General features: G+C 43.3%; 1 protein-coding gene across 3 annotated transcripts in view; it reads right to left on the bottom strand.

Moving 5' to 3' along the window:
• The window catches only part of LOC111950482 (Krueppel-like factor 8), a 111205-nt gene that overhangs the window by 35135 nt on the left and 57193 nt on the right, over window positions 1-18877 (bottom strand). For 2 of the 3 annotated variants that reach the window (XM_023968096.2, XM_023968095.2), the window contains exon 2: window positions 17899-18099. In XM_023968096.2, coding sequence (XP_023823864.1) covers window positions 17899-18099 — 201 coding nt within the window. Of the gene's footprint in view, window positions 1-17898; window positions 18100-18514; window positions 18688-18877 lie in introns of those variants that run through there. The other variant, XM_023968097.2, reaches the window with a different exon arrangement.

The following is an 18877-nucleotide window of genomic DNA, read 5'->3' as shown; positions in this document are numbered from 1 at the left end:
TCCTGTCATGCTAGTCTGTTTGTCCCCCACACCTTCCCTCCAGATCACCTTCTCTCGCTTTCTTTCTAGCCATCTCTCTCCCATATCCTCTTCCCAATGGTTTACATTTGGAAGCGTATTGAGACACATACATGTCAATCTCTCCTGGCTCAAAGTGGAGAGATTGACTTCATCACTACTTGTTTTTGAAGAAGTGTTGACACGCTGAATGTACCGAGCTGTCTGTTTAAACTACTCGCACACAGCTCAGACACCCATGCATARCTCACAAGACATGCCACCAGAGGTCTCTTCACAGTCCCCAAGTCCAGAACATACCTATGTGAGGCACACAGTACTACATAGATCCATGACTACATGGTACTCTATTCCACATCAAGTAACTGATGCAAGCAGTAGAATCAGATTTAAAAAACAGATAACAATACAACTTATGGAACAGCYAGGACTGTAAAGCAACACTAGCAGGCACAGACACATGCATACAAACACACGATAAKATACGCACTATACACACACGTACACATGGATTTTGTGTTGTAGATATGTGGTAGTAGAGTAGTGGTTTGAGGGCACACACTTCATGTGTTGTGAAATGTGTTATGAATGTATTGTAATGTTTTTTAAATTATATAACTGACTTAATTTTGCCGGACCCCAGGAAGAGTCTTGGCAGCAGCTAATGGGTATCCATAATAAATACAAATACACACCCACTATTCTCAGCTAAAACATTTAAAACAATGCTCCTGAAAATCAGATAAAAATTACACTCACCCCGTTCCTACTACACACTAACAAATGGCACCCTATTCCCTATTTCAGGGGTATTCAACTTTTACCCTACGAGGTCCCGAAGCCTGCTGGTTTTCTGTTCTACCTGATAATGAATTACACCCACCTGGTGTCTAAATAAGTGCCTGATTAGAAGAAACCATTTATAAAAGCAGTGAAACTTGCTCCGAGGGCCAGAGTTGAGTTTTCAGGCCCTATATAGTGCACAGGGCTCTGGTGTAAAGTAGTGCAGCATATAMGAAATAGGGTGACATTTTGGACAAACCCAGTGACTGTATGAGCAGTGGAGAGCTCACAAACACTGAGAGATAAAGTTGGCCACCTCACACACAATCAGTGGCGTCAGTAGTTAGGCAACGATAGGTTATAACATCTAATTCAAGCAAACCGCTGGGATCACACTGGTTGAATCAACGTTGCTTCCACGTTATTTCATTGAAACGACGTTGAACAGACGTCGAATTGACGTCTGTGCCAGAGCGAAGGCTTGGTCTCAAAGAGAAGACGACGCCATTGAGATCCTGAGGCTGTAGCGTATTAGCAAAAGGCCTAGCGAATGGGAGAAGTACTGTGTCAGCGTGGCAGAGATGAGAGGTCTCCTGTAAGAACAAAGACGTGGAGGGCAGCGTTGAAGTGTTCTCTGCGCCTACTTTTACTACTACACCACTGAACACTCAGAGATCCTGAGTATCTCTCTGTACTCTATACRGAGTGACTTTCTATCAGTCTCTAACCCTGTATTCTCTAGGCAACGACTAACAGCTTGACCCCCCATCATCAGCCTCTGCCTCTATATCCTTGTACTTTGAGCTAAGCATCTATCCTTTCCCTGCAGCCTCCATCTCTCTCCCTGCACGGTCTCGGAGTGATCCGCCTCCCTCTCTATCCTCGTAGGCTACCCTCCCAGCGCTGCTTTATATATAGACCTCGATCTATCTCGTTGCACGTCTATAAAAGCTAAGCCTCCAGACCTGCACCGCAGCCACCCACTATCACCACAGAGAGAGAAAGGGAGGAGAGAAAGAGATTGAGAGAGATGGAGAGGAGACTTACGGGATGAAGAGAGAGAGAGAGAGAGAGAATGTATGGGCCCATTAACAAAGTGATTGGGTAAAGACGACGGCGACACGTTAAATGAAGGAAGTAACCGAGAGAACAATACCGGTGGCAGAACTGTGTCAGACACCCTGGAAGGTTGGCAAGAGACGAGAGGGGTGTTTACTCTCACTTTTAATTCAACAACTCTGCCATATAAATGGGTCACCAGATGCAGAGTAGTTGATGCCATTTAAACGTGAATGGCTTGCTATGCACGGGTGTATGTCTTGTGATGTGTTATGTATGCCAGGAATAGCCTSTATTGTTGCCAGACACATTTCCCTATGGTACAATAAAGTATTCATTCATGCTACTGCACTGCAATGCTGGTGTTGATGTTGCATTGTTGGTTATGGCAATGGAGAGCTGAGAGGGAACCTATAGCTCTGGCAGTCAACTCAATTGAACTCCAATAGGCTCTGACTAAGTCACTAAGTTATTCTAAAGGAGGAAATCAATAGGTCACGAGGTGAGAGAAACAATGCTTTGTCTCTCTCTCTGTGTGTGTGTGTGTGTGTGTGTGTGTGTGTGTGTGTGTGTGTGTGTGTGTGTGTGTGTGTGTGAAAGCGTAGAGAGGAGAGAATGAGAGTAGAGAAAAGGAGGCAGGAGAATGAGAGAGAGAGAGAAGAGAAGACAGGAAGGAGAAAGGAGAGCGTAGAGAGAGAGTCGATAAGTGAAATGCACTAGAAGCAGAGAAAGTAGAAGAAAAGGAGGCATGGAGGAGAGAGAGAGATGATTAACGTAATAAGGAGGCAATGTGAGCAGGAGGAAGAGGAGCTAGTCAGGCATGGATTAAAAGGAGGCAGGAGACGAGAGCAGAGAGAGTAGTAGATGACAAAGAGGCAGCCGGTGCTAGAGAGAGAAAGTTAGAGACAAAACGGAGGCAGGAGGAGAGAGAGTAGAGAAAAGAAGGAAAGACGAGAGAGAGGAGAGAGCAAGAGAAGACACAAGGAGCAAGAGAGAGCGTAGAGAGAGAAGAGTAGAGAAAAGAAAGCAAGAGGAAAGAGAATGTAGAGAAAGGAGGGCAGAGGAGAGAGAGAGAGTAGAGAAAAGGAGGCAGGGGGAGAGAGAGGAAGTAAGAGAAAGCGAGGCAGGCAGAAAGAGAGAGAGAGAGAGAAGACAGAAGGGAAAGAGACGACGAGAGCAATAGAGAGAGTATGAGTAAATGGAAGCACTGAGGCAAAGAGAGAAAGTAGAGAAAAGGGAGGCAGGAGAAGAGAGAGCAGAGAACAAGTTGAGAGAGGGTTACAGCCAAGGGCCGTCAGTCCGAGAGAGAGAGAGAGAAAGGAGGCACGGAGAAAGAAGAGAGAGAGAGAGACGAGAAGAGAGAGAGAGAGACAGATACAGAAGAGACAAGAGAGAGGCATGTAGAGAGAGAGAGTAGAGAAAAGGAGAGCATGAGGAAAGGAGAGAAGTAGAGAAAAGGAGGCAGGAGGAGAGCAGAGAGAGAGAGAGTAGAGAAAAGGAGGCAGGGGAGAAAGAGAAAAGTAGAGAAAAGGAGGCAGAGAGGAGAGGAGAGAGAGAGTAGAGAAAACGGAAGCATGAGGAAAAGAGAGAAAGTAGAGAAAAAGGAGCAGCGAGGAGAGAGAGAGAGAGGAGTAGAGAAAAGGAGGCGGGGAGAGAAGAGAAAGTAGAGAAAAGGAGGCAGGAGGAGAGAGAGAGAGAGTAGAGAAAAGGAGGCAGGGGGAGAGTGTGAGTGCAAGTGCAAAACGGTACCTCTGCCCAATTTCTGTGACCCTCTCTTTCTCTCTCTCTCCCTCTCCCTTCCTACCCCTCACTCTCTCCAGGCTTATCTGTCTCCAGTCAATAGCTCTCTGCCGTGGCCCTGAAGGTCATGCCTAAAGCCTGAGGTGAATCTTAATAGAGCCAAGAGTTCAAAGGGTTAATGGATTTCTACTCACAGCCAGATAGAGAGAAGAGAGGAGAGAGAGAAATAGATACTAGAGTACGGTCATACGCCCTGGTTAAGGTCCATATGATGATGGAGTCAACAATGTTGTGTTCCAGCTATAGTACTACCTAGACAACTAGATAGCAGTGGTGTGAGAGAGAGAGTAAAACTACTTTGAAATACTACTTAAGTCGTTTTTGGAGAATCTGTACTTCACTTTACTATTTTGGACAACTTTTACTCTACTACATTCCTTTTTCTCTGAAACCCAAAATTAGTTACATTTGGAAAGCTCAGGCAGGATAGCAATATGAGCCAATTCACGCACCTATCAATATAATGCGTTATCAGCTTTACTGTCTCCGATCTGGCGTACTCACTAAACACAAATACTGTGTTTGTAAAATTGTCTGAGTGTTGGAGAATGGCCTTGTCTGTCCGTAAATTAAAAGTACAAGAAATATGAGCCAGACGGTTTGCTTAATATAAGGAATTTGATGTATAGCATTTAATTTTTACTTATGTAAGAAAATGTTTAACTTTTTCCAACACTGTAATTAAGTACATTTTAAACCAGATAATTTTAGACATTCACTAAAGTAGTTTCTAACTGGGTGAATTTACTTGAGGTATTTTCTATWAAGGCATCTTTACTTTTACTCAAGTATGACAGCTTTGCACACTCTTGGCATTCTCTCAACCAGCTTCACCTGGAATGCTTTTCCAACAGTCTTGAAGGAGTTCCCACATATGCTGAGCACTTGTTGGCTGTTTTTTCTTCACTCTGCGGTCCAACTCATCCCAAACCATCTCAATTGGGTTGAGGTCGGGTGATTATGGAAGCCAGGTCATCTGATGCAGCACTCCATCACTCTCCTTCTTGGTCAAATAGCCCTTACACAGCCTGAAGGTGTGTTGGGTCATTGTCCTGTTGAAAATGGGATGGGATGGCGTATCGCTGCAGAATGCTGTGGTAGCCATGCTGGTTAAGTGTGCCGTGAATTCTAAATAAATCACAGACAGTGTCACCAGCAAAGCACCACCACAACATCACACCACCTCCTCCATGCTTCGCGGTGGGAACCACACATGCGGAGATCATCCAGTCACCTACTCTGCGTCTTACAAAGACACGGCAGTTGGAACCAAAAATCTCAAATTTGGACTCATCAGACCAAGACAGATTTCCACTGGTCTAATGTCCATTGCTCGTGTTTCTTGGCCCAAGCAAGTCTCCTCTTATTATTGGTGTCCTTTAGTAGCGGTTTCTTTGCAGCAATTCGGCCATGAAGGCCTGATTCACGCAGTCTCCTCTGAACAGTTGATGTTGAGATGTGTCTATTACCTGAACTCTGAAGCATTTATTTGGGCTTCYATTTCTGAGGCTGGTAACTCTAATTAAAGTATCCTCTGCAGCAGAYGTAATTCTGGGTCTTCCTTTCCTGTGGCGGTCCTCATGAGAGCCAATTTCATCATAGCGCTTGATGGTTTTTGCGACTGTACTTGAAGAAACTTTCAAATACTCCTTCCGGATTGGCTGACCTTCATGTCTTAAAGTAATGATGGACTGTCGTTTCTCTTTGCTTATTTGAGCTGTTCTTGCCATAATATGGACTTGGTCTTTTACCAGATAGAGCTATCTTCTGTATAACAACCCTACCTTGTCACAACACAGCTGATTGGCTCAAATGCATAAAGGAAAGAAATTCCACAAATTAACTTTTAGCAAGGCTCATCTGTTAATTGAAATGCATTCCAGGTGACTACCTCATGAAGCTGGATGACAGACTGCCAAGAGTGTGCAAAGCTATCATCAAGGCAAAGGGTGGCTACTTTGAACAATCTCAAATATAAAATATATTTTGATATGTTTAATACTTTTTTGGTTACTACATGAGTCCATATGTGATATTTCATAGTTTTGATGTCTTCACTATTATTCTACAATGTAGAAAATAGTTAAAATAAAGAAAAACCCTGGAATGAGTAGGTGTGTCCAAACTTTTAACTGGTACTGTATGTTAGGGCTGACCACATTAAGTCAACTGGTCAATTGTTTGYTCGATAGGCTGTTGGTCAACTGATCTTTTTTTTTTTTGCAGTTGCAAAAAACTAAATGGTTATGGCACATTTTGATTGATGCATTTCTCAGTGGACTAATACATTGCGGACACACACCAGTATCACCAGTATTACATTCACCGTTAATTCACAGAATTTCTAACCTTCATTGTTTTGTATTGTTACCGTAATTTCTGTTAATGCATTCAATATATTATTATTATTACAGTATTTTACAGTTCTCATTGTCAGAGTGGACAACTCTGACAAGGACGAGCACCTGACTATGCATAGAAGTATACACAGTCGAAGTCGGAAGTTTACATACACAAGGATGGAGTCATTAAAACTAGTTTTTCAACCACTCCACAAATTTCTTGTTAACAAACTATAGTTTTGGCAAGTCGGTTAGGACATCTACTTTGTGCATGACACAAGTAATTTTTCCAACAATTGTTTACAGACAGATTATTTCACTTATACTTCACTGTATCACAATTCCAGTGGGACAGAAGTTTACATACACTAAGTTGACTGTGCCTTTAAACAGCTTGGAAAATTCCAGAAAATMATGTCATGGCTTTAGAAGCTTCTGAAAGGCTAATTGACATAATTTGAGTCAATTGGAGGTGTACCTGTGGATGTATTTCAAGGCCTACCTTCAAACTCAGTGCCTCCTTGCTTGACACCATTAGAAAAATCAGCCAAGACCTCCACAAAAATTGTAGACCTCCACAAGTCTGGTTCATCCTTGGGAGCAATTTCCAAATGCCTGAAGGTACCACGTTCATCTGTACAAACAATAGTACGGAAGTATAAACACGGGGAACACGCAGCCGTCATACCGCTTAGGAAGAAGACACGTTTTGTCTCCTAGAGATGAACATACTTTGGTGCGAAATGAGCAAATCATTCCCAGAACAGCAAAGGACCTTGTGAAGATGCTGGAGGAAACAGGTACAAAAGTATCTATATCCACAGTAAAACGAGTCCTATATCGACATAACCTGAAAGGACGCTCAGCAAGGAAGAAGCCACTGCTCCAAAACCGCCATGAAAAAAGCCAGAATACGGTTTGCAACTGCACATGGGGACAAAGATCGTACTTTTTGGAGAAATGTCCTCTGGGCTGATGAAACAAAAATAGAACTGTTTGGCCATCGTTATGTTTGGAGGAAAAAGGGGGAGGATTGCAAGCCGAAGAACACCATCTCAAACATGAAGCACGGAGGTGGCAGCATCATGTTGTGGGGGTGCTTTGCTGCAAGAGGGACTGGTGCACTTCACAAAATAGATGGCATCATGAGGGAGGAAAATTATGTGGATATATTGAAGCAACATCTCAAGACATCAGTCAGGAAGTTAAAGCTTGGTTACAAATGGATCTTCCAAATGGACAATGACCCCAAGCATACTTCCAAAGTTGTGGCAAAATGGCTTAAGGACAACAAAGTAAAGGTATTGGAGTGACCATCACAAAGCCCTGACCTCAATCCTATAGAAAGTTTGTGGGCAGAACTGAAAAAGTGTGTGCGAGCAAGGAGGCCTACKAACCTGGCTCAGTTACATGGGCCAAAATTCACCCAACTTATTGTGGAAAGCTTGTGGAAGGCTACCCAAAACATTTGACCCAAGTTAAACAATTTAAAGGCAATGCTACCAAATACTAATTGAGTGTATGTAAACTTCTGACCCACTGGGAATGTGATGAAAGAAATAAATGCTGAAATAAATTACTCTCTCTACTTTTATTCTGACATTTCACATTCTTAAAATAAAAGTGGTGATCCTAACTGACCTAAGACAGGGAATCTTTACTAGGATTAAATGTCAGGAATTGTGAAAAACTGATAATGTACTTTTAATGTATTTGGCTAAGGTGTATGTAAACTTCCGACTTCAACTGTAGGCCTATGGGCTACCTAGCCTGCGTGCAAATGTAAGCATATAAATGTGCCCATTTGGGAATCTGATAGTACTTCTGACTGTCTTAACTCACCACCACAAATGTCGAGCTTCGCAAAGAAATGTTTTCTTCACCTCAAAATGCAAGTAAACAAAGTCTGTTTTTACATACATTGAGAATGACAATCGTTCCTCAATGTAGCCTATTTGAAAAATATGTCCAGCTCTCTTCCTTTCCATAGAAAGGGAAAAATGGTCATGCTCTGATCTGGCGGAAAATAGGACTACCTGATTACTTATTTTCCCTTGTGCAAATAGCCTACACCTGTCTGTCCGGAGCTCACTCTGAAACTCTGAGGGTCCAAAATATTTGATACAAAGTTTGTCAGCACCAACTTCAGGCTGGACCAAGCTGATAGTTGGCAGACAGATAGCAGACAGTCCATGCATAGCAAATGTGATTTATTTTGATCAGGATATTTTCTACCTGCAGGCTGCAATGTTTTTATTTGTTGCCTTTATGTAGGCTATTTTTACATGGTTGGCTATGACAATAGAAATMTGTATCATTTTCATTTAGATATACTTTTTATTAATCACGACAACGAGTTTGAGATGCAAAGACTATTATAAAAGAAATMAAACTGCTCCACAAAAATGTGCATATGAAAAGCATAACTGGCACGCAGATCTGTAGAAATGGTAAGATAAATTGGCACTCCAAATGGAAAAGATTGCCGACCCCTGGTGTAGCCTATTACTGCCAAAATCGGGAGCGTAATGACAGAATTTATGAAGGCCAGCAGCCTTGGTTCGGCAACAGGTTTTTTTCTTCTCGTTAGGCTCCTTCGAGTAATTTGTGTATCTTATTTTMTATTTTWWATTTTACCCCCTTTTTCTCCCCAATTTTGTGGTATCCAATTGTTAGTAATTACTATCTTGTCTCATCGCTACAACTCCCGTACGGGCTCGGGAGAGACGACGAAACACAATCCAACCCAAGCCGACAACTGCTTCTTAAAGACACATGCGCACTCAACCCGGAAGGCAGACACCTGGCAACTTTGGTTAGCGCACTGCGCCCGGCCCGCCACAGGAGTCGCTGGTGCACAATGGGACAAGGATATCCCTACCGGCCAAACCCTCCCTAACCCGGACGACGCTAGGCCAATTGTGCGTCGCCCCACGGACCTCCCGGTCGCGCCCGGCTGCGACAGAGCCTGGGCGCGAACCCAGAATCTCTYGTGGCACAGCTAGCGCTGCGATGCAGTGCCCTACACCACTGCGCCACCCGGGAGGCCCTGTAATTTGTGTATCTTAATAATTTTATCACAGTGTGCTTAAAGCGTCAAACAAGCTCAGTAGCCTACATATATAGTTGATTTTACTCAAACACATGGTGTGCAATGATATGCATGACTGGGAACACAAATATGCATCTGRTGGTCACAGATACTTTACCTTAAAAAAAAGGTAGAGGTGGATCAGAAAACCAGTCAGTATCTGGTGTGACCACCATTTGCCTCAAGCAGCACAACATCTCCTTCGCATAGAGTTGATCAGGCTMTTGATTGTGGCCTGTGSAATGTTGTCCCACTCCTCGTCAATGGCTGGACATTTTCAGCTTTGGGAATTGTGTACAGATCCTTGCGACAAAGGGGCCGTGCATTATCATGCTGAAACATGAGGTGATGGCGGTGGATGAATGGCACTACAATGGGCCTCAGGATCTCGTTACAGTATCTCTGTGCATTCAAATTGCCATTGATAAAATGCAGTTGTATTCACTGTCCGTAGTTTATGCCTGCCCATACCATAACTGCACCGCCGCCATGGGGCACTCTGTTCACAATGTTGACATCAGCAAATCGCTCGCCCACACGACACCATACACATGGTCTGCGGTTGTGTGGACGTACTGCCAAATTGTCTAAAACGATGTTGGAGGCAGCTTATGGAAGGGAAATTAACATTAAAATCTCTGGCAACAGCTCTGGTGGATATTCCTGCAGTCAGCATGCCAATTGCAAGCTCCGTCAAAACTTGAGACATCTGTGACAAAACTGCACATTTTATAGTGGCCTTTAATTGTTCTCAGCACAAGGTGCACCTGTGTAATGATCATGCTGTTTAATCAGCATCTTGATATGCCACACCTGTCAGGTGTGTTGCAAACAAGTTTGTGCAAAACTAACAGAGATGCAAACAAGTTTGTGCAAAACATTTTAGAAAAATAKGTTTTTTCTYGGATCTTTTATGTCAGCTCATGAAACATGGGACCAACACTTRACATGTTGCATTTATATTTTTGATCAGTATTGAACACCTGTTAGGCAACTGTATAAAACACATGGTCAACCCTCAGTCTGGAGAAATACTGGGTGTGCAGGCTTTTCATCAAGCCCTGCTCAAACACAACAGACAGAGTTTTATCAAGGTCCACTTGAYCAGCTCATTTCTAAAATGTATTTTTTTAGAGGGGGACTGGAATAAAAGCCTCCACGCTTGATGTAAAACATTGCGACATCACAACCAAATACGTTTTATGCCTTTTGAAATAATTAGCTCATTCAATATCTCAAAGATCAAATGGCTATGGTAGGCTACAAGTCATTTTATTCAGCTGAAGCAAGCCCACACATTTTCAGGAAATGTACCTTTTCTAGTTTAGTCATGTTTATCTTAGCTACCTTAGATGTATTGACTAGTATGCAGGCTGACTAGTATGTATTGAGTTGCAATGTCTTATACATTGAATGGCCAAATCAACTGGAAGTACTATCTACAAAACACGTTTTGAAGCCACACTATCCAAAAGGAAGGRTACATCTAAAATGAATGTTCATGATTTACAAATTATTATTTTGATTCATATGATTCGATTCACCGCGATTGAACCGATTCCAACTAATACAATGGAGAAGTGAATCTTTTGTTTTGTCAAAAATAATAGTTTAAATTAGTCATATGAATCGTTGAAAAAAGTCATTTGCGAGTGTCGGTGGAAGATATTTCGGGACATGACGAAAACATTAATACAAGCTAATAATAGCTTAACAGTTAACTAGAGGGTACAATATATGTTTTTTAATTGGCTACCTAGTTCATTTGTTCTCTATCATATTTTATAGGCTATGCCTACCTGCTGCTGCAATGTCCAACTGTCTCTCCCTCTCCTTGAGTTACGGCTCACTCGTCTCGCGCTATGCAGGTGATGCATACAAACACAGATGTGCTAGTGTCATTACCATCCTGGCTGATATGTTGATTTTTGTTAAATTTATCAAATATTTTTAAATTGTGTCTAAATAAATTACATTAACATAAATCATTTATTTAATTTCCATTACTTTTCTAAAACTTTTCGGATTTGATAATTTTCCAAAACGCTTAAATATCCATGACTTTTCCACAATTTTCATGACTGTACATACCCTGTATAAATGAGTACTATTTTCACAATAATGTTAAATAATAAAACATTGGATGTCAAGCCAGTTATATTATATGACTGTAGCCTACGAATAGTTGATGATAATGACGTTTGTGTTGCTATAGTATCTTCTACCTAGCTTTTAGTTAGCTAGCTAGCTAACTTTGGCTGCTATGGGTAAGCTAGCTAACMTTGGCTGCTATGGGTAAGCTAGCTAACGTTGGCTGCTATGMGTAAGCTAGCTAACGTTGGCTGCTATGTTTAAGCTAGCTAACGTTGGCTGCTATGTGTAAGCTAGCTAACGTTGGCTGCTATGTGTAAGCTAGCTAACGTTGGCTGCTATGAGTAAGCTAGCTAACGTTGGATGCTATGAGTTAGCTAGCTAACTTTGGCTGCTATGTGAAAGCTAGCTTGACTTGCTAGGAAAGAGGAAACTAAACAAAATATGTTTTTTTTTWATCACCTGAAACAATATGTTTCTCCTGTCTTGAATAAAAAGGTAATATTTTGCAATCTCCTAAAATGAATGCGATCTCTGACAAGAGACAGTCTCTCCTCCATCTTGCGTTACAWACACTACACTTGTGCAACCAGTTCACACACACAACCTCTGCTACCTGGCCCGAGCACAAACGGCCTAGGCCTATTTTTTCATCAATAACTAGGGTATGGGTAGGACTCGGCTATCACTAAATTGATCATTAACATTTTGAAGCAAAGACATTTGCTTGTGATCTGCTGCGTAGTATATATCATGGTATCAGAAGTGCTTCAACCTCGTCAAAAACATGACCTGAATTATTTATCAGAGTCCACAGCAGAGATTCTTTTCCCCAAAATAATAATGGTTCTTGAGTTTTGTCAGACTTTAGAGTAGAGAGAAGCAGAGGCGTTGCTATGGATATTCACACAAGCAGAGCCATGCATAGAGCGCGTGCAGCGCAGGGAGCGAAAGCCAGCAAGCAGCTAATGGATACTACAGGAGGAAGTTATTTTGGTTCGCCTTAAATTTGGCTTTAACACACACACACACACACACACACACACACACACACACACACACACACACACACACACACACACACACACACACACACCACACACACACACACACACACACACACACACACACACACACACACACACACACACACACACACACACACACACACACACACACACTAACCTGTGCTTTAAAGCAGGGTGGAGCCCACAGTTGATTGTGGTTACAACAGTTGAATACACAGAATCTAAGGTGCATTGACACGAACACACACAATAAAGAGCCGTCAGTCAAACCCAAACAACAAACACATCAATATAAAGTCTTGATGATGACTGGTTATTACAAACAATAACACAACACAACTTGACACAAGCACACACACCCCAAAGTGGAGTTACTGTTGTCTCTGAGTCAGGAGAACTAACTCGCCCTGGACAACAACACCATGACTGACTGTGGGTGAACAGGGACAGAAAATAGAGCTAGCGGCATCCTAGCGATACTACAGTAATCTGTGTGTGTGTTAGACAAACGTTTAAACAAAATTAAATCCTTAATGTTAAAACTAAAGGAAAATCACAATGCAGTACTCACAAAACTACCACTAAGTCCCGATCATCATCATAAAGGGATTATATTTTTCATAAAAGGAAATTGGTGGGCAGGCTTTTGTTAATAATGAAACAAAGTAGGCACCGAGATTAATTCATACGAATACGCAATTTGCCTTCATAAAAACGATGTCTTTGTTGCATATTTCAGTCTGGAACCTACCTAGGTTTATGGGGGTTTTAACCTATTCTTAACCTATTCTAAATGCCACTCCCAAGTGGCGCAGCGGTCTAAGGCACTGCATCTCCGTGCTAGAGGGGTCACTACAGACCCTGGTTGGATTCCAGGCTGTATCACAACAGGCCGTGATTGGGAGCACAATTGGCCCAGCATCGTCCGGGTTAGGGTTTGGCTGGAGTAGGCCGTCATTGTAAATAAAAATMTGTTCTTAACTGACTTGCTTATAAAAGTTAAATAAAAAAATATTMAAAAAATTGCAGTTAGCAAAAAACCCTAAAAGAGACGAGACACATTTATTATTCCAAAACTACAACTCGTGGTTGAAACACATACTTCCCTACTTTAATCGACCTGTCRATTTTGAATTTGTGATAAAGTCGGCGTGATTTGGCAGAGGAATGTAGCTTGTCAACAGTTTTTTGTGTGTATCCCATCAGTTAGATTTTCAGTCATTTCCYTAGGCCTAATGGGAGCTTGGGTGAACAGCATGCCTGTGTATAGAGGGAGCGCTTGGAGCGAAACCGAGAGAATGTCGGGAGAAGAACTGAAATCACTTGGCTAGGTATKTTTTTTGTTGTGAGTTAACGGTAGTCTTCGGTACAACATTTCACCTGCCCGAAGCGGATTCCAGATGCTGCCACCTATTGTATGACAGTGGTAGAACTTCATTGCACCTTAACGGTCATACCATGCAATAGGATTTGACATGGAATTTTATGTAAAATGTTCTTATTATTTTAACGGAAAACGAACCAATGCATACATGTTGTGTGTGTGTGTGTGTGTTGTGTGTGTGTGTGTGGTTGTGTGTGTGTGTTGTGTGTGTGTGTGTGTGTGTGTGTGTGTGTGTGTGTGAGAGAGAGAGCCAGAGATTGCGAGAGAGAGAGAGAAGTATCCAAATGTATTGCTAGCAGGTATTTATTTTGTGTGTGTGTCAGTTTAACTGTGTGTATTTGTGTTTGCGTGCGCCTTTGGCTGTAGTGGTTGTTGTGCGGAGGTTGCAAGGGAGGGGGGTGGGGTAGCAATGAAGAGGTGTAGGAGGGGGTAGGGAGGGTGTGGGCAAGCAGACTACATCACACAGTCTTTCCAACTCCCGCCAGAGCCCCGTTGCCATGGCTACCAGAGAAACGGAATCCTCCCTCGATATTAGGGGCCTAGGCGAGAGAGAGAAGAGATGGCAGCTTGAGCCCACCCTCTTCAACATATACACTGACTGTACAAAACATTAAGGACACCTGCTCTTTCCATGACACTAACCACATTTTCATCCACACTTTTTCTCGCGAGTAAAGCCAAACCGTTACAAAAAAAAACGACAGCTGTGATGGAAACAGTGCCGGTAAAATGTATTATGTGCAAAATGGCGGTGGAAATGCCTTTATGCACAGATCTTGATATAATAKCCATCATATTGAAGTCAACATGGATTCGGCGAAGWTATGGTGTGTGGCGKCTCGGGAAAGCACGCAGTTTATGAGGCTACAGATGAAATAAACTATGATGGACTTCACAGGGTGGTGAAAGTGCACGGTGATGAGCTGGATGCTCCTTTCAATAAACATCAAGGGTCTTATTCTGCTGACATGATGATCGCTACCTTTTGACCAATACACATATTTTCAGCCTTATCCATACTAATCCCATCGTGTAGAATAGGCTACCCACACAGCCTACCTGCACTGCATCTGTGAGCTGTTGGCAAAGGTGCGCACGTGCCAATACCAGAGTAGACACATTTACAGTTTGTGACAGTAGAGTTGAAAATGCGATGCAAACATATTGAACTGTACATTGGCGAGGCCACTAGAAGAGTCTGTAGCACCCATACTCAGCTTACTAGAATCTGAAGTCAAATGTCTACTGATGATCTGGTGCTTCTGGCCCCAACCAAGGAGGGCCTACAGCAGAACCTAGATCTTCTGCACAGATCTGTCAGACCTGGGCCCTGACAGTGAATCTCAGTAATACAAAAAAAGAATGGTGTTCCAAAAAAGGTCCAGTTGCCAGAAACAAATTCCATCTAGACACCATAGCCCTAGAGCACACAACAAATTATACCTACCTCAGCCTAAACAGAACCACAGGCAACTTCCACAAAGCTGTGAACGATCTGAGAGACAAAGCAAGAAGGGCCTTCGATGCTACAAAAAGGAACATTCCGTAAAATTCAACAACTTGCCCTTCGTGGTTGTGAGGTCTGGGGTCCGCTCACCAACAAAGAATTCACAAAATAGGACAAACACCAAATTGAGACTATGCATGCAGAATTCTGCAAAAACATCCGCCGTGTATCAGCGTAAAACACCAAATAATGCATGCAGAGCAGAATAAGGACCATACCCGCTAATGATCAAAATCCAGGAAAGAGCCGTTAAATTCTACAACCACCTAAAAGGAAATGATTCCCAAACTTCCCATATCAAAGCCATCACCTACGGAGAGATTAACCTAGAGACGAGTCCCCTCTGCAAGCTGGTCCTGGGGCTCTGTTCACAAACACAAAGAGACCCCGTTGAGCCCCAGGACKGCAACACAATTAGACACACCCAAATCATCAAATTACTTGACACATTGAAAATAATTAACCAAACAACAGAGCAAACTGGAATGCTATTTGTCCCTAAACAGAGAGTACACAGTGGCAGAATACCTGACCACCGCGACTGACCCAACATTGAGCGAGTGAGTGTGTGTGAGATGAAAGAGCGAGACAAATCAGAGACTTACACCAGGCTCCCTTGAGAGTGAATCTAATGCTGGGGGGGGACACAAATCCTCTAGTTCTCTCTCTCCCTCTCACTCTGTCCATCCCTTACTTCCTTTACCCCTCTCTCTCCTCTTAGTCTCTATCCATCTCCCACTTACTTACTTGTTTAGTCTAGTATTACCTCTGGCTGTTACTAGTGAGACAGTCTGGCAGGGTCCAGGGTTGTGTTCAGTAGGCACGAAATGGGAAAAAAACCAATTTTGAATTGAATCAGAACGTGTCTAACAAAAATCGCCCAAAAATGTCCTTTGACAAATGAATTTAAAATGAAAAGCTGAAATGTTGTGAGTCAACAAGTATTCTACCCCTTTGTCATGACAAGCCCAAGTCATATAATAAGTTGCATGGACTCACTCTGTATGCAATAATAGTGTTTGACATGATTTTTGAATGACTYCCTCATCTCTGTACCCCCACACATACAATTATCTGTAAGGTCCCTCAGTCAGGCAGTGAATTTCAAACACAGATTCAACCYCAAAGACCAGGGAGGTTTTCCAATGCCTATTGGTAAATGGGTAAAAYAAAACACATTGAATATCCCTTTGAGCATGGTGAAGTTATTAATTACACTTGGATGGTGTATCAATACACCCAGTCACTACTTTCTAACTCAGTTGCCGGAGAGGAAGGAAACCTGTACAGAAAAGGAGTGAAAAGAAGGAAGCTTGTACAGAATAAAAATATTCCAAAACATGCATCCTGTTTGCAACAAGGCAATAAAGTAATACTGCAAAAACTGTGGCAAAGCAATTAACGTTCTGTCCTGAATACAAAGTGTCATGTTTGGGGCAAAACCAATACAACACAAAACATAAAAAACTTTGCTATCGCCCCCTTGTGAATGGGAGTGGGACCGGCGAGGGTATCATGTTACCAAAAAGTGTCCGCTGCTCCAGAAATGCCCCTCCACCCACCCATAGATCAACGGCATGAAGCTTGTAGTAATCTTTACTGGGCGGCTCACGAGTGGTGGTCAACACACACACACAGACGTGCACACACTCACAGGCATGGGCAAACATGTATGCGTGGGCAAACACAAACAAGGGTGCGGGCACAAACACACACACACACACGACAACCCAACCACACCCCTCTCTAAAGAGCACTTATGTAATGGTGGCCCACCCAGCCCCCGCCCCATCAGCCCATCCACCCATCCCCCTCCCTCCAACTCTCCCTCCCTTTCTCCATTCCCAACGTACCACATAGAAATGTAACACAGGCCTATAGAGCCAACATGATTACCTATTTCACACGACAGAGAATCTATTCTACGCAACACATTTCTCTCGAGATGCTCTGTAACTTTGTATTCCCCCCCCTCTCTCTCTACATTCACGGCGTTGCACATACAAACGTAACTTAGGCCTATAACCCCACCCACTCTCCTATAAAGTACACTGTTGCTACTCTCTGTTTACCATATATGCTTAGTCACTTTAACTATACATTCATGTACATACTACCTCAATCAGCCCGACTAACCGGTGTCTGTATGTAGCCTCGCTACTGTTACTTTTCACAGTCTTTTTACTGTTGTTTTTATTTCCTTACTTATCTATTGTTCACCTAATACCTATTTTTTACTTAAAAATTGCACTGTTGGTTAGGGCCTATAAGTAAGCATTTCACTGTAAGGTCTACACCTGTTGTATTCAGTGCACGCGACAAATAAACTTTGATTTGATTTGATTTAAAGCTGCCACGATTCCCTATTCCAAATAATCTGTCCTACACCAAACATTTTATTCCCGAATTTTCTGTAACTTAGTTTGCACAGTCCTAACCCAACGAACCCCACCCACTCTGCAGGTCCCCTCCTCCATCTCGCTCCCTCACTTCACCAACCTCCCCCGCCCTCACTCTTCTTATCTAACGGTCCACACCCTCTCCACCCTTCTCTCTCTCTCTCACTCTTTCCTCTCCAGCCAGTCATCACCACCCCACCTTTTCCTCCACCCTCTCTAACAGTCCAGAGACAGACCCGGTCTCCATTTCTTTTCAGCCTCTCTCTACACCTACCCACCTACAACCATTCAGACCTGTTTCTCTGTGTCTCTCTAGTCTCCACCACCCAACCCCTCTAACCCCCTCTCACTGTCCCTCTACCCAAACTCATTCACCCATTCCTATCCTTCTCTCACCGTGCACTCCACCTCTTCTGGTTCTGGTTTGATGTGTACCGAGGGCATGTCTTCTTCTTCTTCCACCTGGGTCTGGGGCTCTGTCTTGGGTTCCTTCTTGGGAACCTTGGGTTGGGGCTCCTTCTTGGTTCGGGGCTCCTTGGGATGTGGTTGGGACTGGGKGCTGGCACCACTGCTGGCCTTCTTAGGACTCGACTGGCACTGCAGAGGAGAGGGAGAGAGAGGAGTGTTAGCCAGCAGCAGCACATACGGAGAAGAGAAACAGTTACACTGGAAGAGATGACATGTTAGACACATATAGAGAACGGCGAGAGAGAGAAAGAGAGGGGCACAGTCATCTGTACAGGGGGACGGGTAAGACTGCAGCTACACAGGGAGAAAGGACACGCTAGCCAACTGTTACATACCCTGACATACAACGCAGAGAGATGAGAGGAGGAGGAGTTGGGTGAGAGAGAGGGAGAAGTGGAGTGGAGAGGTGAGATAGAGGTCGAGAGAGGCAAAGAGAAAGATAACAGAGCCATAAGAGAGGAGAGGTGAGAACGGGGGGGAGGGGTAGGAGGAGTAGAGACAGGTAAGAAAATAGGAAATGACACAGAAATGCAACCAGCATTACCCTCTTCTCAAACGGTAGGCCCACTGCTCTGAAACTGTGCTACGCAGAAAGACAAAATCATAGAGATACAATAAAGGGTAGGCCTATGCGAGAGGAAAAGAGAAGAGACATAGACGTAGAGAGAGCGAGAGAGAAAGCCTAATCCTAGCCCTGCCAGTGAGGGAATGAGAGCGAAAGAGAAACAGAGAAGCTGCTCAACTGAAGTATTGTGTCCCCTCCTCTCTCGCTGGTAGGCAGTCACACCCTTCTCTGGAAGCAGAGGGGAGTGGAGAGAGAGAGAAAGACACGCACACAATCTAGACGCACACACTCTTTCAATTCAATTCAAAGGGGCTTTACTGACACGGGAAACGTTGGATTACA

Source organism: Salvelinus sp. IW2-2015, linkage group LG23 (genome assembly GCF_002910315.2).
Source record: "Salvelinus sp. IW2-2015 linkage group LG23, ASM291031v2, whole genome shotgun sequence".
Taxonomy (NCBI): Eukaryota; Metazoa; Chordata; class Actinopteri; order Salmoniformes; family Salmonidae; genus Salvelinus; species Salvelinus sp. IW2-2015.
Note: the sequence above shows the minus strand (reverse complement) of the source record. Positions and strands in the feature narration are given on the sequence as shown.